Below are 26,634 nucleotides of genomic sequence, written 5' to 3' on the forward strand. Positions count from 1 at the left end.
ATTTAAATGTTATTCTGTATAACCTTCACTGACATGTTTTGCGTAGTCCTACTTTGTTTCCGGTTAGCCCCTGGGGGTTTCACTTTAGTTATTTACTGCAGCTTGTTTTCACTCTTTTTTGAGTGTGAAAAATGTTGCTTATTTTAATATGCAAGCATGTGGAGATTATTCCTCCCCCTCCTTTTTTAAGAAGTGTCAGACTCTCCTGATCCATTGTACAGGAATTCCTGTAATTTGCAGGAGCACAAAGCCATTTATGAGATTTTTTTTTCACACATGGAGAGAACAGATTTTTATTCTGTGCAAGTAAAAAGCAGGGAAGTCAGGGCTAGATTACAGAACAATCACAACAAAGACTGGTGTGTGTGTTTTTATGGAAAATGACAGTATTTAAGTATTTGTACAACAAAGGATTTCTATGGAACCCTATTATAAATGCTTGGCATATAACATCCAGAAATATGTTTGGCCACAGGTTGTGGTGAGTATTAAAAGAAAGCTAAGACATATTTGTGAACTTACATCATTTTGAATTTGAAACTCTGCAGATCCAGTTTGCAAAGGCTTTAATAGAAGAAGGCTGTGAACGTGGACATTTAGGAAAGTGGAGAGGACTTTCCTTTGTAACATGAACTTCATGAGCACAGACTGGCTGCTGCAAGTCAAGCACAGAGCCTATTTCAATTTTTGATTACTGAAAAATAAAAGTTGCAGAAAACGGGTAGAGCTCTTTTCTGAGAAAGGGGTTCAGTGTAATCATGCTGACTCCTAGTGTCTTAAGAGCAAGTATACGTGTTACATTGGCCCTGTGCCATAGGCAACTTTTAGCTGTGCCGTGCATGCAAGAGCAATTATGTTGTCAGATGATTCATGGGTTGCCAGCGTGCGGGATTTATAAAGAATGTGTTGGGACTATTTGTTATCGGTGGAGGATGTGGGAAATTTAGGGGAGATAAAAGTGAGAGGAAAAAATATTGCTGTTGATACAATTGAACTGCATAACTGGAAGAGGCTTTTGTTGTTGCTCTTTGGGAAACAAACTGAGCCTTTGCTCAGGAAGCATGGTTTTGTTAAATGATACTCATTAGGTACTGGCACTTATCTTTACAGAGAAATGTTTTCAAGGTGAAATGATGGTCAGTCTGCAGCTTTTCTTTCTTGGAAAGAATAGTTTACTGAGATGACCCTGTATTTAGGTGAAATGAAACAAAAATAGTGGCTCTGCTCTCCAGAAGTCTTTAGCACATCTGTAGCATAAATATAACACATCTGTAACACAGAAGATTAACTAGAGGTTAAAAACATGGATTAGTCTTTGTCATTGTAAAGATCAGATTTTAGCAGGAAAAAAGTAACCTGACAGACTTTACTTTTTGAACTGTTTTTTTTCTGAAATTTATTGTATTTGGTTGTTGATCATAGCTTTAGTAGTGGCAGGAGATCTCTTAAATGTAGGCACTTGTCAAGTGAAGTGCACAATTATAAAAATATCTTCAATTTACACAGGAGCAGAGAAGCATTAGTAGGAGACCTTTGGCCACAGAACTAATGATGCTAATGGTGATGTTGATGCTTCCAGCTCCTGCTTCTTAACATTTTCCTTGGTAGAACTAAGGTTTTGAATATAAATTCTGGAGTATTAGTATTTTTAAGTAGGAATTGAAGTCAGAAGTGAAATAGGCAAACTGGTACACAGAAAAGTAGTCCTGATGCATGTCCTCCAGCAGCAGTGGATCTTTTCCAAAGGCTTCTACTTTTATGTTTGTTAATAAAATTATGAAATGGTAAATGGTATTATTTTTTTATGAAAGGGTTTCTTTACATACATTTCCTTTTTATGCCTACAATATAAAATAGGGTAATATGCTTTATGTTTGCTCTACACATCAGTTGTAAAACTTAATTACATATTATATGAAAAGAAAACCTCTGTAGCAAACTTCCTTCAGTGTTAAATTCTTGGTGGTGAAGAATGGAAAAGAGTGGAAGTTTGGCATTCCAACTCAAAAACCTTTCTGTTTGGGGGAGTTCATAAATCCTCAAAAGTTACCTTCTGGTATGTGATCCTTACTAGTACTGTCAAGACTGAGATGTAAATATTAACTTCCCTCTGCAGGGGCTTGCAGCTTTCTGTTTTTATCTCATTGTTGAGGGAAGGAGAATCATTCATACTCTCTCGTAAGAGAAAAAGACCCCAGGAAGCAGATACATTGCAGCTGGCATATGAGTTTTGAAGAAAAGTAGGGTCTGCTTTTTTTCTGGGTATCATGGAGTCTGAATTGACACTGTCTGACAGAGGCTGAAAATACCATTGTCCTGTCTTCTCATGAGCAATGGTGAAATATTAAGTGAGGTGCCATTTGAGGAGCATGTTTCACTGTGACAGCCCTTCCTGCACACAGTTGTCATGGGAAGAAATGGATATGTACTGAGACCAGAGGTGCTTTGTAGGAGAAGAAATTAACAGCTATATTAAATTGTGATGGTATAAACAAAAATTAGCACGACAGAAAAGAAAGGACATTGAGAGCATCTGGGACTTTCTGTATGGACTCCAATATCCTCGGCCCTCAGTTCTGGAGGGCAAAGGAATTTAATTTTAAATAGATGTGAGATGGCTTTCTAGAGATGAATGTAGATCAGAAAAGAATTTCCATGAGGTCACAGATAAGAAGCTTCTAGATGTTAAGTACCTGTTATTTTGCATGGTGAGTGGGCTTCCCCTCTCCTTGCAGAGGTCTGGAATTCTGTCACTTTTGTGTTTGTGAAATACCTTGTGAATTTCATTCAGGAGTCTTGGTTTCTTCTCTTGTATACAAGGAAGAAGGCAAGTACCGTTAGAGCAATCTTGAGGGGTTTTTTTTGTTCTTTTTTTTGGGGGGACCTTCATATGCCCTTATACTTTTCCTCTCAAGGTACATGCAATTGAGCATTGCTCACAGGTTTGTGGAGCAATGATGGTGTAGAGAGTGAAGCATAATTCACCACCTTTCTGTACCATGATCTTTGTGTAGGAGGATGAGAATTTTAAGCTGCACTGTTTAAATCCAACCTGTCATACACATTTCATTAATGCAAATATTATCTGGAGCTGAAGCCTCATGTGCAATTTGAATCAATGCTAGGCTTTCCTTGTAAAAGAATACTCAGATATTATTTTTAAACGTGGGCTTTCAAATAAGTCCAAGTATGTTTTAGTTTTCACAGGGAATGAACTGAAGTTTATTAATGTTGGGTTTATTTCACTCTCATCTTTTGAAAAACTGAGATGCGGAGTTAATAAAGTGATCACTGCTCTGTGATGATGCTTATGTTGACAATCTTGGATCTAAGGTTCTTGCAACAGTATTAGATTAGGTATTATTTCAAGATCTCTTAGTGCTTAAAACTGAGCAGAGTGACTTCATGAAGTTACAGAATGCAATAGGAAAAAATCACCTTTTAGATTGTGTCTTGAAGGCGTATAAGTAACCAATTTGTATACTTTTATAGTTCTGTGTAAAATATGTATTTTATATATTTTTATTTTGCTGAGGGCTTTTTTAGTTAAATTCTTAACTCATAGGATTTTTAAAATATTTTTCCATGTAATAAAGTTTTGTTAGTCAAATACTGAAAAGCATTTTGACCCATTTTATTCTTCTTTTGAAATATTAAGTATGTATAAATGAGGGAATAAATCAACACATGCTTTGTGGGACATTTTAAGATCAGGGAAAAGTTTCAGTGTTCATTTCAAGCAGTCTGAAGATACTAGCACTGTGCAAAATAATCACCAAGTTGGGAAATATATGTGAGAAAGTTTGATAACCTATTGTATTGACAGTTTCCAATCAGATTTATAAAGTATCTCCTCCCCCCTTAAGTAACATATACATCATGTATATTCTCATAAAGTATCATCTATCATTAAGCAAGTTTTTTCTTTAAAATTAATGAATTGACTGTAAAACTGAAATTTTCCTTTTTAATTACTTTTAAGTTCTCCTTTGTTTTCATTTGGGATATCAATGGTATTTAGACAGCTGCTGAAATGCCTAAAAATAGAATGCTTTCCTGAATCAGGACCTTTATCTCCTCTTCCCCTTATCCCATTTCTCATGTTCCTCCATGTGAATTTCAAATATAAATTGCTTTTTGTAGCCTGTTTCTCGGGTAATTTTACTTGTCTTATATCCAGATTTCTTTGTGGTCTTCAGTTTAAAAATTATTTTGGGAATTGTTGGGAAAAAGCCACTGACTAATACACTATTTAATGCAGCCCATAATACAATGCAATTAACTGTTTGTCCTTGCATCTAATTAGTAATTTAAAATGATCTGACATGAGAGCAATAAATGAAATGTAGTGTTATTCAAAAATACCATATCACTTTGTGAGACTGATTAAGTTTGTTTGTAATATCCGAATAAGCTTGTCCCATGCATACATATACATTTCAAGTTGCTGATGTTAGAAAAGCAAGTATGACACACAAGTCTTATAACTACTCTAACATGACTGATACTGAATTTAATTTTCTATGTATCCACTTGCTTATAAGCTATGTTATCCTCTTTGTATTTGTTCCACTCATAGGTGTGATAAATTACAGATTTTAAGCAAGAGTTCATCCCAATTCCTTTGGTATTCACTACCCTCCTTACATTCTTATGTTCTTTTTTTTGTCATTTGTACTTGTGGCTGTTATTGCTCTGGATTAGCATCCTGGCTGCTCACCTGCAGAAAGGTGAAGAAATGAAAGTCATAAATGGGAAGAGGAGGGTTTTGGTGGTTTGAGCATCTGGGGTTTTATTTTGGGGGTTTGCTTCTAACTGAAATTCTACAATTCAGTTGCTGGATGTGACTTTTTTAACACTGGAAATTGCATGGATTTTATTAGAAAACTAGGCAAGTGAGCCTTGGTATTCATGCTAGATTAGTTCATGTCTTGAGATGTGTAGTGGGCTGACCATGGCTGGACACCAGGTGCCCACTAAGCCACTCTGTCACTCCCCTCCTCAGCAGGATGGGAGGCAGGGGGTGGGAAATAAGATAAAAAAAAGCCTCTTGGGTCAAGATAAAGGCAGTTTAATAAAGCAAAAGCAAATGTCACTTGCCGGAAGCAAAGGAAAACAAAGATTTTATTCTCTATTTCCCATCAGCAGGCAATGTCCAGCCACTTACTGGGAAGCAAGGCTTCAGTGCACGTAGTGGTTGTTCCAGAAGGAAAACATCCTAAATAATGAATGCACCCTCTTCCTCCTCCTATCTTTTAGCTTTTATCGCTGAGCAGATGTCATGTGGTCTGAATATCCCTTTGGTCAGTTTGGGTCAGCTGTCCTGGCTGTGTCCTTTCCCATGATCTGATCCACCCCCAGTCTGTGGGTGAAAGGGGATGCTGGAGAAGCAGCCATAATGCCAGGACACTAGTTTTATCAATACCTTTCTATTTAGCAGTACAAAGTACATCACTATGAATGCTTCTATCAGGAAAATTAACTCCATCTGGGACAAATCCAATTCAAAATGCATACTAGAATTAGTTAGATAAAGATGTATACATTTTATCCAGTGGTGTCTTGACTTTCTTCTGATTACTGTTTAAAGGGTCCATTTGCAAGATGCTGAGTTCAGGCAGCTGCTATAATAATCATGTTGGATGTAGAGGGTCTGCAACAATTTACAGAGAATTTATTGCATGAGTTGGAAGATTCTCTGAGTACAGCATTAATTCACATAGAAGCTGTTCTTTGTTGCGTATATCTTTTTCACTTTTAGATATGATATGTGGAAGGGGGAAGCCTCTAAACATTAATTTTCTAGAACTACCACCATCCTGTCAGCATATAGGATGCTGTGCAATTATCAGAGCACTGTATCATAACCTATTCGCAAGATGAAGAGATTACCATATTTTTACATGTATAACTACCATTCATATAATACATCTGGTATTAAAATGCTTTTCTTTTATAAATAATTATTCCCTCTGTCAGGGGAAAGGAGTGAGGAGAAATTGTAGGCTGTACAACTGTACTTGCTTAAAGTGAAAATGACCACTTCACTTTGCTAAAGCCCATATTTGCTAAGCTTTTCTGTGTTATTCGTTGTATTACTTCTGCTTGAGTGAAACTGGTGCTGTTCATGTGAAGCTGATGAATTAAAATAACTTTAATATGTAACGCTACTAACACAGTTTTGGAAGCATAGCCTATGTGTTGCTTATTAAGTAGATAGAATCTCTTACTTGTTTTCAAAAGTCCTTCTCAAGACATTGCAGTGTCTGTAGTCAGACATTAAAAATTATACAAAGTTACATCATCTGTGGCAAGATCTGTCCTTTTGATTTATTTAGACAGAAAACAAATCTTTGTCATCTATTCTACATGACATAAAATCATTCCTGCTGAAATGTGCATGTGCTTCTTTTATCCCTTACTTTTGTAGGGCAGACTTTTTAGTGAATTTCTAATACGAATTTTGATCTCTCTGAGAGCTGTTAATGATTTAAAATACAGATATCTTCCATAAGCTACTTTCCCTAGACCTGGACCTAAGTAAAATAGAAACTCATACACCTTCTCAAGCCAACTTAACTTGTAATGGGTTTTGGAAGACAGCTAGCTCAAGGTGCTTACTGACAAAGTAATTTTTTAAATGGGTTGCTGGTTGGTGGCATTGAAATGCATGCCTGTGTAAAATTTCCAGTTCCGATTCCTGATGCCAGTTTGAGTATATCCCAAGATATGATACCGACTGTAAATCTCTGCACCCTATGGTATTTCATGTCATTTGGTGAGCAGGGTGAGGCAGCAAGTGCTGTCATCTTAGCAGAGCTCTCTTGGAAGCAACAAAGGATACAATAGTGAGAAATTATACTGCACATCAGAAGAGAAGGAGCAGCATGTAAAATATGAAAGGGAGGAGAACTGTCATCAGCATTTGTGCTATAGCTTTCCTGTCTCCTGGTTGAGGTAGCTTCATTTAATAAGCTGTAGTGTTGTGGCTGACATCTGGATATCTCACAGAAAATGTCTCTTGGGTGAGAATGGAGTTGGTGACGTTTAGTTAGACAAGCAGGTATGTTGGAGGAAACAAGTTTTGAGGAACACAAGCTTTTTTGAGTTCCTGAAAAAGACTTCATATGCAAAAAAACAAAGTTGTCCATTTTCTTTCTATCTCATACCAGCTTGTCTAATAACAGCTGTCTTCTTTTGCAGAAAACATTATTTTGCTGAATTTGTAAGAATTTGCAAGTTGAATGCAAGAAAGAACATATAAATGATTTCTAGAAATAGAAGCATGATCAAATTTCAGATTTAAACATCTTTGCTAAGAATAATGTTTCTAATATTTTCTGTTTATTTGCTGATAAAGCATGTTTGAAACAATCCTGAAAAATTACCACTTTTCAGTTTTAGAAAAAAGTCAATCTTCTTTTTTTTTCTTTTTTTTTAGTAGTGAAAATATTTGAATCTATTTGGTGTTTACTCTGAGTGTTAGGATCTTTTTGCGTCATCAGTATAAAAATTGTGAAAGAAAGAAACAATTAATTTAAAATATTTACTTAGTGTCTTTATTCACACTTTGCCTTTCATGAAAGTCAGAATTTAATTACTTACCATGGGCAGCCATGACTATCAGCTGTCCTGACCCTACTTAGCAGTCTGAAAGTAGGCTGCTCATAGCTTACTCGCTTCTAACTCTGCAAGACTTCTATTGTGCTTATAGAAAAGTATTATATCTTGCAGATTGCAGTTATGCTTAAAGGAAAAAAAGATTATAATGTAGTGTGGGCAAAAAGGGTTTATACGAATATGGCAGTCAAGCACTGTGACGTGTACTCAGATGAGGAAAACAGGTCTTTCTCTAAACTGGTTTTGAGATCAAAACTGTGTGTTTTATGCAGAGGTGACTAATTTCACTCATAAAACAATGAAATGCTTTTAAAATTAAGTTGTCTCTCTTACAGCTTTGCATTGAGAAGTAAAGGAACTGTGTGAAGTCTGCTTTTTGCCTTGTCTTGTAGGTACAAAACTGTATTTAGATTGCTGCAGAGTAAATAAGCCCAAGGTGATAACTGCGTCCAGTGACACCTACTTCTTGCCTTTAAAGCAGAAACTAATTTAGATTGTGAGAGAGGTGAGATATCTATCTTGAAATCGCTACTGAAGCCAGAAGTGAATTTCTTTAATAAATAAATATACAACCCCCCTTTCAGTTCCAATCTCAGAAGAGAGAGAGGGGCTGTGCGAAGGTCAGAATGCTATCAAAGATTGTTTAAAGATGGCTGAGCAGTAGGTTATTTGTTGGAGTATTTATACACTTAAGAACTTGATTCCGGTTGTGCAAGTTTAATTGGTGTAGTTCAATAATGAAATACTTTCTCAAATTGAAAAAAAAATAACCCAAACAAAACACAAAAATTATTTTTTTCATTGTAGAGAGTTTTGGAAATGTTTATATTTGGATAGTTGGGAATGTTTGGATTGTTGGGAATGTTTATTTTCCCAGGGACTTTCGGAGGTTCCTGTGAGAAAATTCCTTGCACCTCTCAAGCTTGGATTGCGAACAATGCGGATGAAGTATGTGGGAACTCTGGGCACAATAGTCATTCTCATGTCAGTACTGCAGTTCTGCAGGTTGTTAGAGGGCCATTGTCTATGGAAGTACAGCTATAAGTTTGCTAGACTGGGCTTTTGTTAATAGATAGATCCTGTCTACTAAGGCAAAGAAAACAGAGCTTGTAACAAGTCCCCCAAAATTATAGGTACTCACTCTCATCGTCTAACCTATATTTATGCCTTCTACCATAGTATATCAATGAGCAGTTTTACCCAGATATCCCCAAAACAGAAGCGAATTACCATCTGTTAGGTAATATTGCCACCAGCCCTTAGCCTCCACTATTTTTTAAACATTATCACAAACTGTCATAATAACAAAAGAAAAATCCTTATCGATAACTCTTATTTTCCTTGCTTTTCTGGAAATATACGTGAGACTCCTTCAAACTTCCACTTAAAGAAAAATTTGGTGTGTGAAGAAGGCTTCTGATGTCCTAAGGGAAAAGGGGTTGCCAGCTGAGACAATTCTTTACCCATGGAGCTGCTTCAAGGCACTCAGTCTGTAATACTAGAAATAGGATGAAAAAACAGTAGTCTCCAAGAGCATATATATATATATATATATGTATTAATCATAGAATATGTATATACACACACAAGACAAGGCAAAAATATATGTTTTCTACTAACGTGAACTTTTTGGATGAACTAAGGCTCATGCATTGGAAACAAATTCTGTGAAAGACAGCACAGGTGAGTTGATCAAAGTGAGACTGAGTGGTGGATGTAATACAGCAGAGAGAGACAGGCATGATTCCTGGATGAATCCAGGGAATTATGTTCAATACACCTGAGTTAGGCCTTTTCTATAAAGTTGTCAGTAATGTGATCATTCACATTCAAGAAAGATGAATTAGGACTGGAACAGATCAGCTAGTCTGAGGAATGGAGAGCCTGTTGTATGATAGTGTATTGGAAAAGCTTAGCTAATTATCCTAACAAAATGAAGTATGAGAGAGCACATGATTCCTTTCTTATACATCAGGAGACCAGTACGAGGAACAGAAAATAATTACTTAGCTAAAAGACCATGTTGGCAGAAGAGCAAATGAATATAAACTCTCCATGAATAATGCTGGGCTGCAAATTAGAAAATTACTCTGAACTATTATAGCAATAATTTTTTGGAATGGCCTTCCAGTCAAAAGGGTGGGAGAAAAAAATAGAATAATTTCAAGGTGTAGTTTAAAAATGTGTGAAGGGGGTTTTACTCTGTGGTCTCTGTGACAGTAAAATATTGGTGCAAATGATGTAGACGTTCTTAGAGCCCTGTGTTGCTAATATTTCTTTTTATTAAAATATCAAGCTGTTGATCACTATTCCAACTTTTATGACTGTTTTTGAAGGGAGTAGGGTTAGTCAGAAATTATGCACTCTACACATATTCTTTCATATAGTAGAGCTGAAACAGCTTTCTCTGCTTCTCTCAACAACTCTTATGGATGTCTGGAGTACTGGTGGATGGGTGCTGCATGTAAACATGGCTCAGACTTTAGGGAAATCATGTTATTCATTTTAAGTCTTCACATGGATGGATGGATCATCCCTGGCAGTGTTTAAGACCAGGTTGGACTGGGCTTGGAGCAGCCTGGTCTGGTGGAAGGTGTCCCTGCCTGTGGCAGGGGGGATGGAACTGGATGATCCTCAAGGTGTCTTCCAACCCAAACCAGTCTATGGTTCTATGACAAAAGTTCTTTCTGGTGGTGCTACTGCTGCAGCTGCATGTAGCAGTAACTTCAGGAAAAATCCAATGCTGGAATTCTCAAGAGAGACACCCAGTAGGAAAAGAGAATGGTTGAGACTGACTGAACAGAATTGCTCTAAAATGTTCACTTTAAAATTTAAAATCTCATGTTAAAAAGTTACCTTACAACAGAAGAGGGAGAGGATAAAATCTTTAACTTTCTTCCTGGATAATTTCATGGCAGTTTACTGCTTCTGATAGTTTGTAAGTTCTGTACCTCATGTTAAAACAGCTCATTCAAATTACCTTAAGGTAATTTGGACCTTAAGGGCCCCAACAGGCAATGCATTCAGGTATAGGCAGAGGGGTAGTACCAGCTTCTATGGCAAACTTAGGTGAAGGTGTGTACTGCGGACATTACTGCTCCAGCTGCAGGGCAATTTAAATTCTGAGTTCTCATTTTCAGCTGCTCCCATGAGTCAGTAGACTGATGGAGATTTTGTATAGTGTTGAAAAGCCTGGATTTGGTTAAGACAGCAAAATTCTTTTCTGTATTTAATATGTGAATAAGCTTCTACCATTTGAGTAAATGTTGCAATCTGTTGAGGAACTGGGAGTGTTGGAAATACCTATGCTAAATGCAAATATAAACTTTGCTTCTTTTAAGTCATCAGTGTAAATGGTGTCATGTTTAATTTATAGTAAGAGTTCTGAAGAACTTACTGAGGTTTTTATGGCAATAGATAACAAATTATGAAATGCAGATTTTAGCATATTCAAAAATAGACTGTTTATTCAGTCAAGAAAAAAATAGGATTTTCAATTGATTTTGTCAATGTAATCATAGACCAATTTTTATTTAAGTTTTGGTGTGGAAGATTGTGTTCTGGTAATTTTATAATGGCATTGAGCTAATCATCTGATCAGTCCAGCAATATTTGCCTTGATTTATGTTGTGTGTCATATACTGAAGTGAGACTGTGTTGACTGGCTGCTTATCAGACAACTGGATGTGCTTTTCACCACTCTTGGCTTGTAGCCTCTGAAATCTCTCCTGCAATATGTGGTTAGAGTACAAGCTCTTTCCTTGGCTTCTCTAGCATTGGGTTTTGGCACAGGTTCTCTGATACTCATATGGAAATGAGATGGTTTTTTTAATTTTTTCCTCCCCCTATCCAGCTGCCTCGGGCCCTGTGAGCAGTGCTGAATACTTGCAGTCTCAGAAGGCATTTTTCCTTGAAATTCCAGCTTAAACACTTGGGTTACAGTCTGCTGCTTCAAGGGAGCAAGATGCTCATATGGATAGACAGAGAAATTGCCAGATCAGTCTTGTTTTGCGCAAGCAATATGCATAGCTAGATGGGGTGGGGGAATGGGGTGGTGGTGGGGAGAAAAAATGTGAGAGAAAAGCCTCTCTCTATATTTCTACATCTTATTTTCTTGATCATTCTGGAGTGAGTATTCTTTGGGATGTAGGTTGCCAGAACATCTGGGATTCCCTGGCTGCCATTAACAGCTGTGTTTTTTTGAATTGTGGAGTCTGTCTCAGTGATCTTTGGATAGTGGAATTGTAGTAACTGGCCTAAGGTATTCAGATCTGAGTAAATAACAGCTCCCCATTGGCTGGTCCATATAAATGAATAGCCAAAAAAGCTTAGGAGTGCTCCATCATTAGCTTGCTGACAGAAGCTAGAATTTGCCTTCTGTGACTTTTATTTCACAGTGAAAGTGAGCAGGGAAGAGCAGGCATTGCATGGAGGGGATTTTGACTCCTCAGGTTTTGTGGATTGTTCCCGGTATGCAACAGATTTTGAAGGGGTAATTCCCAGAAATTATGGTGGGGGCAAGGGGAAGAGCAACTTGCCTACTGGCTGTCTTTAATGACTACAGATTTCAAACATGATGTAGTATTATATAAAAATGATATCTGAGGAAATGTCTAGAATATTCAGTACGTATAATGAGACTACAGAAGGCTTCTTCACAATGGTTGGGCTTTGTTCAGAAAAACTGACAGATGGAGGAAAAATCCTGTATTTCATTATTTTACTACCATTATGGTCATTATAATGATTGCAAATGATGAGTGGTGTGTCCTATTCTCAGTTGCATCTGAGAATGGATGGTGTTTTGGACCCCTGCAGTGCTGGAACCATCACTTGTAGGTGTTTCTTCCTGCATGCAGACTGTGTGCACTGAAACCACAATGCAAAGGTCATCTTATGCTAGTAGCAGTTCACTGGGGGGAGGGGGGGAATGACAGTGATCTCATGGTGCAGAACAAGAATGGTTTGCAGGAGAGGTCTACATTAAGTCTTAGCTGAGAGTTAACTGGGTGCAGCAATACACAGCAATTTCTTCCCCCTGTAAAGCGGTGTACTGCAGCAACTGATACTGGTAGAGTATCTGTACCCCAAGTTTCAATAAAGAGCAAATTACTAGCAGCATCTATTTTGAATGATGCTAAGACTCAAATGTTAATTATGGCTAATTTATAAAGACCATTTTTCTCTGCCACTTTTAATCTCACATAACCTTACATTGGAGATGTTCAAGGCCCGCCTGGACAAGTTCCTGTGTGATGTACTCTAGGTTACCCTGCTCTTGCAGGAGGGTTGGACTAGATGATCTTTTGAGGTCCCTTCCAACCCTTGGGATTCTTTGACGGATCTTTCTCAGTGGAAAAGAGAAAAACTCTTTCTAAGAGGTTATAAACATTGAATCTAGTGCTCATGCTGTGTACTACATTAGCAAGGTAAATAAACAGTTTCTTCCTTCTCTTATTTCATTGTATACACTGAAATCGTAATGAAGATTTATATGGGTATATTTGACAGCTTTTTCATGTCTACATTGACTCTAAGAGATAAACTTGGGGTTTTACCTTCAAGGAGTAGTTATTTCTCATATAAATAGCTGTGGAAGAGAATAGACCTAGATACAGAGAGGTTGTTATAACTGTTTTTCAAATGTGTGCTTTTCAGTTTTGTGTATTTCAGTTTTGGAGCACACTGGGGAAGGAAGCTGTGTATGTGATCCTAGTGCATTGCAGGGGAAGAACAGTAACAGGAGCTGCCTTTTTTCCTCCTAGCACATCTTCAGCACAGTCAGCTCCTATTTGTGTTTTGCAATTTGCAGACCAAGTGTCAGCAGTGTAAGTGGTCAGCCAGGCTGACTCAGGCACTGTACCCGAACCATAAGCTCCTCCTGGAATCTGAGATGCAGTGGGCCCTTGTACAGATGCTGTCAGTATCGTTCTGCGTAAGGGGCATGGTGCAAGGTAGTACCGCTCTGCTGTGGGTAGAAACTATGCTGTTAATAAGCCTTGCTGTATCTGATCTGACTCTCTGAGCATATGTAGAGCGCTCATAACGTGCGGATTTTTCTGTCCCTTGACCTCTTTCAGCATCCATTTGGATGTTGCAAAGTGGCATGTTCTTTCTGATGCACTCAATACAGAGAGTTCCCGAGGTTTTGGAGACAACTCTGATCACATGCCCAAGCTGTAAAAATAAACAAAATTGTATTTGTAATCAAATAGTCAAGGCTTTTGTGTTTTTCTGCTTCTTATGCAAACACCTAGTTATGCACCTACATAGGCTGTTAAATTCTATTCACCTCAGCCTTTGCCCAGGGGGATCTTGTAATGCTTATCTTGTACCATGTGTTGGTACTCTTCTCTAGAAAGCATGCAAAGGTGCAGCCTACACAGAGAAGATAAAGATACTCAGTTGCAGAGAATTTGGGAAGAAAAGCAGTTTATGATGATTCTTAGAGACTGAGAAGTTTGTATTTTCTATTATGCTCATATTATGCCTACATTATTTCTTGAAAAGTGTGCCTGGAGGTATTAAATAGTCTCAGTGCTACACAAATGAATTATTCTGACTCCATACACTTAACGAGAGTCAAGATCTAATGTTGCCTATAAAAAATATCCAACCATATGCAGATATGCCTGCCCTTCTATTTGACCCTTTCAGATAAATAAACAGCTGAAAATGTCACTTGGTATACAGCAGATAATAGGGGCATGCATATAGTAGAGAAAGTCCCAGTTTCCTTACTATAGATAGTAGGGAAAACATCATTTTTTATTTTATATTTTATTAATATAAATACATAATACTTATTATATAATATACTCTATAATAAAACATATGTATTATACTACTGCAGAAGCATAACAGTGAAGTTTATATAGCTTATATTCCTTTTACTTGTTTTCATCTTTAATTTAATTTCAACATTTGTTAGTGTCTCTGCATAGCAGCTTTCCATTGGAACTGTAAACCCTTCAATACCAATTGCATGTCTATTGTGAAAAAAATTTCTTTTTTGTTTTATATGGACTCTTGAGAAATAATTGTGCACTAAAGTTTGGGAAATTACTGTATAGTCTTTGTCCTCCAGCCAATAAACAGGTATCCAGCAAAGTATTGATTGAAGTGTTTTACTTTGCTGACTGTGCTATGCTGATTGAACTATTAAGCAAATTGTTAATCTATATAATGAAAATAAATAGCTCGTAAATGTGTACAATGTCTCATCACTATCTTCTTTAAAAAATTAATTTGCTGCATGTACAGGAATGGAATCTATCCTATAAAAGCTGATCAATATCGTTGCAGAGCCTAGTAACAATTTCAGCATTTTCAGTTCATCCAGCACATATACATGGAGCTACAAATTCCGTGATGAAAAAGTTACAAGACAAGTGGTTACTCCCTGACTCTGATGGTTGGTGCTGCATGGTTGGTAGGCAGTGTTGGTGAAGCTGGGGACTGACTGTCCATGATGGCTGTCTGTGGAGTTGTGATGGCTGTGTCAGCAGAGTTCAGTGTTCACTTTCTGTGCAAAAGGGCTTTTGGGGAAAGAAAGGTGCAGATGGTCACTGTCCCAGATCACCTCCGGGTAACATAAAAATAAAATTGTCTGTAAGTGTTCTTATACCACTGGCAGCTGTATACTGATGAGATGATATAGTGAATGGTGCTATATTGAAACAGTATAATTCAGTCTTTCAGTGACTACTTTCAGTGGTCTCTCAACCTACGCTCTGTCTGAAATGGCGTGTACATAGTTATAGTGAGATGCTGGTATCATATAACAGCAGTGAGAGAATAGTGCATTTGAGCACCCAACAGCAATAGGTACTGGGAAGTCATTGGAAACTGCTGGTGATTTGATGAGGTAAATCTAGAGTAAGTGAGAAAAGGACCTAGCATTATTTGTTTGAAAACTTAAGCACCCTGTGAACATGGTCTTTGATTACAAACTGTAATGCAAAGGCTTTAATTAAGGGCAGACACAATAGTTTCGAAAATGGTAATGATTCAGTCTTCAGAACTTTGACGTGTGTGGATGCAGCTCAAAATGCCATGAGTGACTGAAAGACATGTTCTTTTTCATCATATGAAGCTGCCTTATACTAAAGGACAGTTAATTAAAGCTGAATTTAACATTTATGCCTAGAGAAATTTGACACTTGGATATGCCTGTGATAAATGCACTATAAAGTATAAGAATAGCTACTCAGTGCATATTGTTCTATATGAGATTTAAGGGAAATGAAATGTATCATGAGTACCCACTCTAGTGTTCTTACTGGTTTGCAAGCTGTGATGCATAAAAGATAGCTGTATTATTTTACAAACTAAATCATTGGAATGAATACTTGTCACAAACACTTTGCATTTGACCTAGTTTACAAGCAGTTTTTCTTGCTTACTTCTTTTGTCTCTTCTTACATCTCTTTGTCTGGGAAGGTAAGGCTGCAATGTGTGTTATTCCAGGGGTGTTCAGCCTTACACCAAACTAAAACTCACACTTTGGGGGTTTGCTTTTTGCACAGGAAAAACTAGAGCAAATAATGACAAAACTCGAATTCTAACAGAATAATGGATGCTTGAGATTAAAATCTGCCTTTTTCTTTGTATTTATATTTTGTAGTTGTTTTAGAATACTATTAGGTCCATTAGGGAAAAGTTGGTTTATGACAGTGTTTTAAAAAATACAGTAGTTTGTTTAATCAGACAATGTACTGGGAGAATATTTGCTTTTATAAATCCTTTGTATTTCTTTTTTTTTTTTTTAATTTGTGCATTGGGGTTAGAGTTGAGTTCTTTCTTAGATTTTCTATTTTGTTGCAAACTGTCTGACTGTATTTGTAATGTTACTGGCCTGGGTCTGTGTGGACATCTCATAATAGGATTCTGATAATTGCAGTATTCTGAGAGTATAAGTATGTTTGGGAACTCAGCCAAAAGATAACACGAAAGGGACTAGACAATAGCTCCTATGTATATATTTGCATACACATGTATGACTTTTTAATTAAATTTTTTAAAGTGTTTCTAAAGAATAATAAATATTTGTGTACACTTGGATCAAAAAATCCAGTTTCCTTTCAAAAGAAATATATTTCAGAGAGGAGGGAAAAACAGCCTAATGCCAGTCCCACCAAAAATCGTGCTTACATAAATTTGGTTGTATGATTATTGGTTATAAAGTAGTTTAAACAAACTGAAAACAAACGAACCATGGAGCTGCACTGAAAAGTATTTTTGAACTCAAACCTAAAGTTTATGGATACTTTTTTTATTCCTTTGATTGTGACACTAATGAAGTTGAGTTTGGAAATGCAAATAAGGAACAAATTTTTTTTTCCTTATTTAACTCCATTTGGAATAATGAAATTTTTGTTATATGGAAGACTTATGCTGTAAGTTTGTCAGGTGTTGACATCCTTGCCATCTCTAGACATATCAAGGATGAAAGGGTCATTAAGAACAGCCAACATGGTTTTACCAGGGGGAAGTCATGTTTGACCAACCTTACAGCCTTCTATGAGGAAGTAACTAGGTGGAGGGATGATGGTAGAGTGGTAGATGTGGTTTTTCTTTATTTCAGTAAGCCATTTGATACTGTCTCCCACAGCATCCTCATAGATAAGCTAAGGAAGTGTGGGCTTGATGATCAGGTAGTGGGGTGGATCAAGAACTGGTTGAAGGAAGAAGGCAGAGAGTTGTGGTCAATGGAGCAGAATCTATCTGGAGGTCTGTGACTAGTGGAGTCCCTCAGGGGTTGGTGCTGGGACCAGTGCTGTTTAATATTTTCATCAACAACCTGGATGAGGGAACTGAGTGTACCCTCAGCAAGTTCACTGATGACACTAAACTGGAGGAGTGGCTGACACACCAGAAGGCTGTGTTGCCATTCAGCGAGACCTGGACAGGCTGGAGAGTTGGGCAGGGAGAAACTTGATGAAATTCAACAAGGGCAAGTGTAGAGTCTTGCATGTGGGGAAGAACAACCCCATGTACCAGTACAGGTTGGGGGCTGACCTGCTGGAAAGTACTGAAGGGGAAAGGGACCTGGGGGTCCTGGTGGATAGGAGGATGACCATGAACCAGCAATGTGCCCTTGTGGCCAAGAAGGCAAATGGCATCCAAGGGTGCATTAGAAAGGGTGTGGTTAGTAGGGCAAGAGAGGTTCTCCTCCCCCTCTACTCTGCCTTGGTGAGGCCACATCTGGAATATTGCATCCAGTTCTGGGCCCCTCAGTTCAAGAAGGACAGGGAATTGCTTGAAAGAGTCCAGCGCAGAGCCACAAAGATGATGAAGGGAGTGGAACAGCTACCTTATGAGGAGAGGCTGAGGGAGCTGGGTCTCTTTAGCTTGGAGAAGAGGAGACTGAGGGGTGACCTCATCAGTGTTTACAAATATGTAAAGGGTGGGTGTCAGGATGATGGAGCTAGGCTTTTTTCTGTGATATCCAGTGATAGGAAAAGGGGCAATGGGTGTAAACTGGAGCATAGGAGGTTCCATGTTAACATCAGGAAGAACTTCTTTACTGTAAGAGTGACAGAGCACTGGAACAGGTTGCCCAGGGGGGTTGTGGAGTCTCCTACATTGGAAATATTCAAGGCCCGCCTGGACAAGTTCCTGTGTGATGTACTCTAGGTTACCCTGCTCTTGCAGGGGGGTTGGACTAGATGTTCTTTCAAGGTCTCTTCCAACCCTTGGGATTCTGTGATTCTTTGAAAACAATTCTCTGCTGGGCCAGAAAAGCAGAAATAAGTTCTCCTGAACTGAGACTTCATCCAGCAAGAGAAAGGAATATTCTGTGATTCTAAGCATATGTTTGGAGTCCATTAGTTTCTATAAGCATAAAAGATACTTAGTCTTCCTCATACTTCAAAGCACACCTTAGTTTCATGCAAAACCAATTACACATGTTTGAAAATACTTGCTGGGCTGCTTCTTCTTATAAATCAGTGGGGAAGAGATTTTAATTCTTAATTTGTTGTGTTTCTTGAATAAATATTCATAGCAATTAGAAAATGGAAATACCTCACTTCCATGTTGGGCCAGATGTTTGTTTGAGGCTCAGCTTTTTACTGACATAGAATCTTATGGCCTCTCATTGACACCCTTCCTTCTTTTAAGAAACAGATCTGTAAGTTACCTTTCCAATCTCTGAAAGGGTGAAACAAGTATTGCCAACAAGGAAATATCAGTAATTTTATTTTAATCTGTGACTTGAAGTATTTACAGGTAAATTTTTGATATAAATTTGGGGTGGAAAATTTTGTACTAGTATGCTATAGAAAGCCAAATGCCTGCTTGATACTAATGCTGAAACTAGATGATCTTAAGGTCATTTCCAACCCTAACTATTCTATGATTCTATTAGTGGAAAAAATCTAAATGTAAAATTACATCAAAATGAGGAATCCCACAGATTTCTAAAATATGCTGGCTGTTATTACATTAATTTTAGCATTTCTTTACTATCTTTATGCTTTTGTGGAAAAATAGTTGTTCTCACTGACAGAATCAAGGCATAAGAGCTAACTCAGAAAAGCTATGGCTCTACTTTGTTGTGTCTCTGTGGCAGATTTTTGTTGGCCTTTTCTAACAGCACACTATTTAGAATAACAAACAGGCAGGTAAAATTACCTTTGTTTTAAAGGAACGTTTTCTCTTTGTACGGTAAGTTGCAGCTAGAATAAAAGAACTAAGAGATGCGTTTGATGGCATGGGACAAAAATTAGTCTTCTGCTTACAGTTTTACAAAATGAGCTTGAGTTTTACTTTGAAATCAAGCCAAAAATTGTTCCTTGGGGGGCCCTGCTGTAAATGGATATCTGTTATTTAGGCTAGGTAATCGAACAGATGTGAATGCTCAGTACATGCCTCCCTTGTGAGTTGCTGAAGCTGGCATCCTTTTACCAGCAAGCTAGTTCAATGGGCTGTTTTGGCTCAGGCACACCATGTTAGAGGGGTGTTACAGAGATTCTCTTATACTTATTCTATCTCAGTTTTACTGTTTAATTGGTTCTCTGTTCTTAACCAGCATTCAACAATAAAATTATACAGACACTAAATCTGCACCCCTATATTACTGTATGTTCTCCCATACATTTTCTTGTGGAATTAAAGTAGTAGTGTACAAAAGCAGTTCCACCCTGCAGCAAATGCAGGGACAGCTGGAGGTCCCTGTTGTCCCTGCATTCCTTCTATGAATATCTTCAAATATATGTCACGTCAAAGATGCTCAGAAATTGGTAGGAGGAGACAGGGCCATATATTGTGTGAGGCTGGGGATCGGGATGTCTTTGGCAGATCAGCCTTCAAAGTCAAGTGCTTATTTGGAGAGAATACTTTTTAATGTACTGTGTTCTTTCATTTGTGGTTGAAAATTTTGGTTCCAGATAACAACTCTAGATGAAGAATTCTGGCATTCAGGTTAGAGGCAATGAGTCTTATTTTATGAAAGGAAAACTGAGCACAGTCTTTCTCCTTTATTGAATCAGGAAAGTTCCAACTGATAAATGTTTAGTGGTAAGAGACTTTACTCAGAGGAACCAGAAGATATTGTGGTTTTAAATTATAGATTATTTTTATTAAATTATATATACATATATTCCTCCCTTTAAATTTATCTCCATAACATAGAAAGTATGAGGAAAAAAATGCATTGTTTTTTTTCTTCTTCCTTTCTCAGGTCCGCACTAGTGTCCTACCTGATCACAAGGAGCAGAGGGCAGATACTGGAGTAAGCAATTTTAATTATTTTTTTTCAGTAACTGATCTTATTTCTCAGCTCATCAACACACACAGGCACCCAATGAAGAGAAATGGTGCTTTGCCTAACTGCTAAACAGGAGCTGACAAGCTTTTTTGCTAGCAGAACTTGGGTAAAATGAATAAAATAATCAAGGCACCAGTAACGGTCTCAGTGTCTGCTGAAATCCCATTCACATTGTTCTTGAAAATCCTTTTCAACTGAAATTATATTGAGGCAAGTACTACTATCTAGACTTCCTGCTACTGCCATACAAGCAATCTGGATGAGATCAAGGACCTTGGAATCATATTGCCCGAATGAGCCTGACCTGTTAACTTACTGGTTTTCATGTGCAGAGTATAAAAAGTTCTGCTGTAGGAGTTGCCTTTGAGTCCATCTTAAGAAATTACACTAGTGGCATATGGAGGACTTATTTTGCTGTGTAGATCTTGAAAATTTTGGCAAAGGTATTGCGATGTTATTTCTGGATCTGAGAAACCTCACAGGTAATACAGATACCTCATGGGGCTGGGAAATGTTGGTCCTGCAAGATCTGAATAGAAGACCAAACATCTGGTGCAGGTATCAGACTTGCATCTGCAAGCAGTTAAGCCAACTGGATTTTGAAACTTTTAGCCTAAGGTGACTTTCCTGCATTACCAGGACCTCCTTGGCACAGCTTCCAGGACTTCAGCTAGTGTTTGGAAAACCTGTAGCTTGGCAGCAAATTCAATCTGAGTGAAATAATTGATGTGTTTCAGCTTTTCATACAGCTATTATGGAGGCTTTTCTCTTTGGCTAGCTGAGATTATTCATCAGACTGCGCAAGGCACGTATCTTAACATTTATAATTGTAAGTACTCCACTAGCAAAATTACAGAGGAACATTACTCTAACATTACAGCAGCAGTTCTGTTTAAAGCCTGCCTTTAAAGCCTCTCCAAGTCACGTGTGCAAAGTTAGGCTGGTTTGTATGCTGCCAGTTCAGACCCCAAGGTAGAATACTGGTATCTAAATCAGTGTGAAAAAGTATTCTTTAGCATTGTTTGAAATTAGACTCCTTGAACATTGGCCTAACTCTCTTCATGGGATCATTCACAGTTTTATTTAATTTTGCAAATAACTCCTGATTGTCAGGCAAAGAAAACCTAATTCTAAATAAGCATAAAAATAAAAAACAGGCAAGTGAGTAGATTTTTTTTTAGCCCATAAAATTATTCACCTTTAATTTCATGACCCTGTAGAACTAGATAATGATGCTGAGAGCTGGTTACTGGGTACAGTGACCAAAGCTCCTAGATTGTGTAAGACAGCAATATAATTGTTTCTTAGCCCTGGTCATATGTGAACTCTGACTTAGGGTTCTTAAACGGATTTATAGTTCTACTGTGCTGCAGAAAGAACATCTAAGTGACTGAACTTCTATCAGGTTCATTCCAAATATTGTCCTCCCTCTTTTCAAATGGTACAGTTGAAAATATAAGCACTTATATGCCATAAAATACCAGACTAGAGGCTGCTATACAGATGTTGTGATGCAGAACGTGTTCTTATTATACTAAGGCTATATAATTTTTGCTTACCATGCCACCATAGAGTTTTAGTGAAGAAACACTTGTCATTGATCTAAAAGAAGACAGAACTACCTGTGTATTCACTCTAGGTGTGTCACACCTGGACATATTTCTTGTAAAAGTACATGTTTCATTTTGGGAGGGAAAACTAACCATCAACTTCGCTTGTCTGGTTGCGTTATTTTTTCTTCCATACTTCCTGTTCAGCACTTCCCAAATCTGCTGTTTTCCCTGTCCTCCCTAGACTCTCAGCTCGCATCTTTTTTCCGTTGCTACTTAACTGCCAATCAAAGCACAGGAAATCTAAACCTGTGTCATGGATAGGAGTGGGCCATAAGTGATGACTTAGTTACCTGCTTAGAGACCAGTGTCAGTGCTTATCTAAATTGAGAATTTTGATTTGAACTGTATATTTTACATGCAAGAAAACCTATCTTAAGGAAGGGCTTTATTGTTAGCATTCAACACTCAATATCCAGCTGGTGTTCCTGAAAGAAATCAGACTGCAGGGTTTTTTTTCTTTACCAGAGGAAGTTACACTTCTCTGTAATAAGAAATTCTCTATTTCCTTAAAGGGGAAAGTTACTATCTACCTGTAGCGTATGTCAGCCCAGAGCAACTTGATGTTCTTTAATTTGTGTATCCAAGAACATGTATAATTTAGCTTGGAATTTTACTTTGGATTCAAACAGTAAAGTAAAATTAGTGTAATGTAATGAAAAGAAACTTTATTTCTTATTATTTTCTTGCAAAAATTCAGCATAGTCTTAAGATCTCATTACAATTTATTCAGACCAAGTGATGTTTAGTCGTATATTTGAAAGAAAAATGAATAGAAAGATGGCTGTAGATTTGTGTTCTTTCCCATTATTTCTGGGGCGAAGTTGGCCAGATGAGATTTTTGCAATTCATAGATGGTAGTTATGGAATTACAGTTATGGAAAGAAGATGATGCAAAATGCAAGTGTGCTTGTGCTGAGTAGAAGTTCTCCTGTGGCTGTACATTTTGCAACGTGTTGTTTTGTCAAGTTGTCAGACTGTAATTAATAAAAGAGAGAAAGGTTCCTGCTTGCAAAATCAAAGTTTAACAGTTTACTGATAATCATGCTGCAGGTGCATGAAAGAGTTTCTACTGGATAGTGTGTCAAATTGACTCTATTGGAATATAATATTTTCTAGGGAGCAAAGAAAGATTTTGAAGTGTGACACCAAAAAAAGAAAAAGTAGTAATTAAAACTTCAAAAATTAATGGAGACCTTACCTTTTCTTTCTGCTTTGTTTTCTAGCGAAGCTTCCTGGGCTGTACAACTTTTAGAGTAGCAGACTTGGTAAAGTCAAAGGAGCAACAGTTGACCCTTACCCTCAAGTAAGTGTTTTCCTCTTCAACTATGTTGAATTAATAACCTATGGGATTTCACATCTAGAGAAGAGCAATGAATCAGTGAAGGGTCTAGAGGGCAAGTTCTGTGAGGACCAACTGAGCGAACTAGGATTGTTAAGCCTGGAGCAAAGGAAGCTGAGGAGAGAGCTTATCACTCTCTGCAACTACCTGAAAGGAGTTTGTACTGAGGTGAGAGCTGGTCTGTCACAAGTAACAAGTGATAGGATGAGATGGCCTGAAGTTGTGCCAGGGGAGGTTTAGGTTGGCTATTAGGAAAAAATTCTTCACCAAAATGGTGTTAAGTATTGGAACAGGCTGCCCAGGGAAGTGGTGGTGTCATAATTTCAGGAGGTATTTAAAAGACATCTAGATGTGGCAGTTAGGGACATGATTTAGTAGTGGATTTAGCAGTGTTAGGTTTATGGTTGGACTCTATGATTTCAAAAGTCTTTTCCAACCTAAATGATTCTATAATTGCTGCTTGACTATGAAACTCTGTATTACTTCAGGTATATTAGATGTCAACTTGAAATGCTTCTATTTCTACCATGCTCAAAGTCAAAATGAAGTATCGATTCTTTAAGCTGAGGTTTGCTTTGTGTCAGATTAGAAAGGGTTAGCTATTTCTTAGTGTGATAGTCTATGGAAGAATTGCAGGGAATTTGAAGTAGGGGATGTTCTGTCAAAGTTTCTTTTAGAAAGGAACAGAAAATGCTAAGTATCATTTGATGTGTGTGGTTTAAAGATTTAACACTGTACAGTTTTCTGGTTTGGTTACTAGACATATTTAAAGATGGTGGACCCAATGACTCAAGGATTTTGTGAATGAAATTGCTTGTCATCTCCTAAACCATTGTTACATGCAGCCAAACTCAAATGGCAGTATGGGGGTGATGTACAACTCTAATGAGTGGCACAGTGTACAATGTGGCAGGAGAGTCAGGGCCCATAATTAAAAACTAGGGCTGGGCTGAACAGATAGTTCTGGTTGTAATCTCCTAAACCATTGTTACATGCAGCCAAACTCAGATGGCAGTGTGAGTGGCACAGCATACAATGCTGCAGGAGAGTCAGAGCCTGCATTCATAACTGGGCTGAACAGATAGCTCCAAAAGCTGTGCACTGAGGAAAAAACATTAAGTTTTCACCCGATACTGACTTGCATGGCCTAAGGTGTATAAAGATACGAATCTTTTTGAAGGTTAGGGGACACATTTCAGGTGCTGATTTTCTGAATTCTTTAGACTGTATATGGTGCTGGGATTTTGTTGAGTTGGTATTTTACAAGAACAATGGAGACTTACTTGCGATTACTGGGTATGTACAGGTACGCATCACAGAGCAAGTACCTAAACTCATTATGCTTCTATGTAGCTACATTTTTGGGAGGAAAGAAGTTGTGACTAGGAAAACTGAGATACTGGTGTATGTTCTGCCTAGACTACTGTACATAAGTGCTGTAGAAAAGTTGTGTTACATTCTTTATCCCTTCAAATGAAGCCAGGCTTGATTTCGATGGAGGCCCAAATTGCAAACCATTTCAGTAATTTTGTGGTACTGTCACTATGTTGAGGACACTATATTTTTTAAGTGGAAACTTCCTGATGTATTTTGGGTTTATTACCACACCTTCTTTCCTATTATAACAATAGTAGTTGCATATATGTGTAGTTTAAAGGGTAAAGTTAACAAAATGCCTTGATTTTAATTTCTCCCAAATGCAGGTCATATCATGCCTAATCAGCAGCTAACTTTTTCTCACAGAAGAAACCAATCCGATCAAATGTGAACTGACTATTCCCTGTGGAATTGTATGGTTAGATAAACAAATACCAATTTAATGTTTTTAAGTCTTTTGTTACAGAATTTTGAGTTGTCTCAAGTTCTTTGGGACAAACTTTGCCTCTCTGATTGATGTATTGAAAACTTGGTCTGAAAGAATGCCTCTGACAGGTGCCATAATAATTGACAGAATGTAAGGTGTCAGGAAAGTTTCAGAGTATTTTGTATCTAGCCCATCTAATTTGTAAATAAAAAGTACAGATAGATAACTAATAATCTACAGGTGACAGACCGCCATGTTAGTTTTAACTGAAGCTCTAAGCCTTTTCAGGTTTGCTTTTATTTACTATTTTTAGTCTTGTATGTCCTCTTTATGCAGCTAACATTAAAAGACAAATATTATCATAGAATCCTGGAATGGTTTGGGTTGGAACTCACTTTCCTTTAATTGCCCTATTATATTAGCTCCCCTCAGGAGGATAAGGGAGTCTTATTAGAGCATGCAGTTCTGTTCAATTGTTGTTGCTCTACTTTGGATGGGCGTTTACCAGAGACTGCTTGGGACTGAGATACTGCTTTGCTAGATCTGAAGTAAAGATTTAAGTATCTGGAAATAGCTCTTTGGGGTGCCCTGTAAATATTGGTGTAATTATAGTATCTGGTTACTTTTTCCAGGGTGTTGTGTTTTTTTTTCCCCCATTTATTATGACACACTGTTGTCTTTTATGAGGTACACAACAATATAAAAGTGTTTTAAAAGAAATATTCTTGTATTTTTCTCAGTTATTTTGTGAAGGGCTGGTGTACATCTGCAATTCCTTGCTTTTCCTCACCAGTTTACATTCATAGGGATTAATTAATCAAGTTACAAAACCACTGCAAAAGAATTATTGTGATTGTCCTTTTTTCCCTGTGAAAGTGCTCTAAGCTAATGTCTGAGTATTTATTGTAGATGTGTGCACTGATGTCTGTCTAAACATCAGAACCAGAAGAGTTCAGTTTATAAAATTGCTTTAATGCTGATGATGTACACAACTGATGTTGGTAGAGGAAATTTAGTTAGTAGAGACTTGGGATTATGGTTTTCAATATGAAATTTATAACAATAGATATGCTTTCTATAGAACAAGAAGTTTTATTTTGTAATGGTAATGCAATGCCACTTGCTTCTACCTTTCTCACAGGGCTGTGATGATGGACAGGATAAAATGGGCTATTGAATAAAACAGAAGCCAAAGCCACAGCCAGTAACAAAATATTTCTTAATAGTGACAATATGTTGCAGTGTATTCAATTAAAAAAAAAAAACAAAAAACAAAAAACAAAAAACCAAAACAGCACGCATCTTTTTTTTCTTTGTAAATGAGTTCGATAATGATTGCTATTTTAGTAATCAATAATAGGTTTTAAAATAAATTTTAATAATTTTTTTCATGTTCAGTTTAGAGGATCTTTATTGTCATGCCTTTTTTTAAGAACAGCACAATATGTTTTTTTGCTTGGTTGAGGTTTTCTGTATAGGGCTAGCA

General features: G+C 37.4%; 1 protein-coding gene across 1 annotated transcript in view; it reads left to right on the forward strand.

Annotated features, from left to right (window-relative positions):
- INPP4B (inositol polyphosphate-4-phosphatase type II B) overlaps positions 1-26,634 on the forward strand; it is a 200,052-nt gene that overhangs the window by 58,039 nt on the left and 115,379 nt on the right. The window contains exons 6-7 of the mRNA XM_034065005.1: positions 20,306-20,356; positions 23,229-23,308. Of these exons, the coding sequence (XP_033920896.1) occupies positions 20,306-20,356; positions 23,229-23,308 (131 nt within the window). The remainder of the gene's footprint in view (positions 1-20,305; positions 20,357-23,228; positions 23,309-26,634) is intronic.

This window comes from Melopsittacus undulatus, chromosome 7 (genome assembly GCF_012275295.1).
Source record: "Melopsittacus undulatus isolate bMelUnd1 chromosome 7, bMelUnd1.mat.Z, whole genome shotgun sequence".
In the NCBI taxonomy this organism is placed as follows: domain Eukaryota; kingdom Metazoa; phylum Chordata; class Aves; order Psittaciformes; family Psittaculidae; genus Melopsittacus; species Melopsittacus undulatus.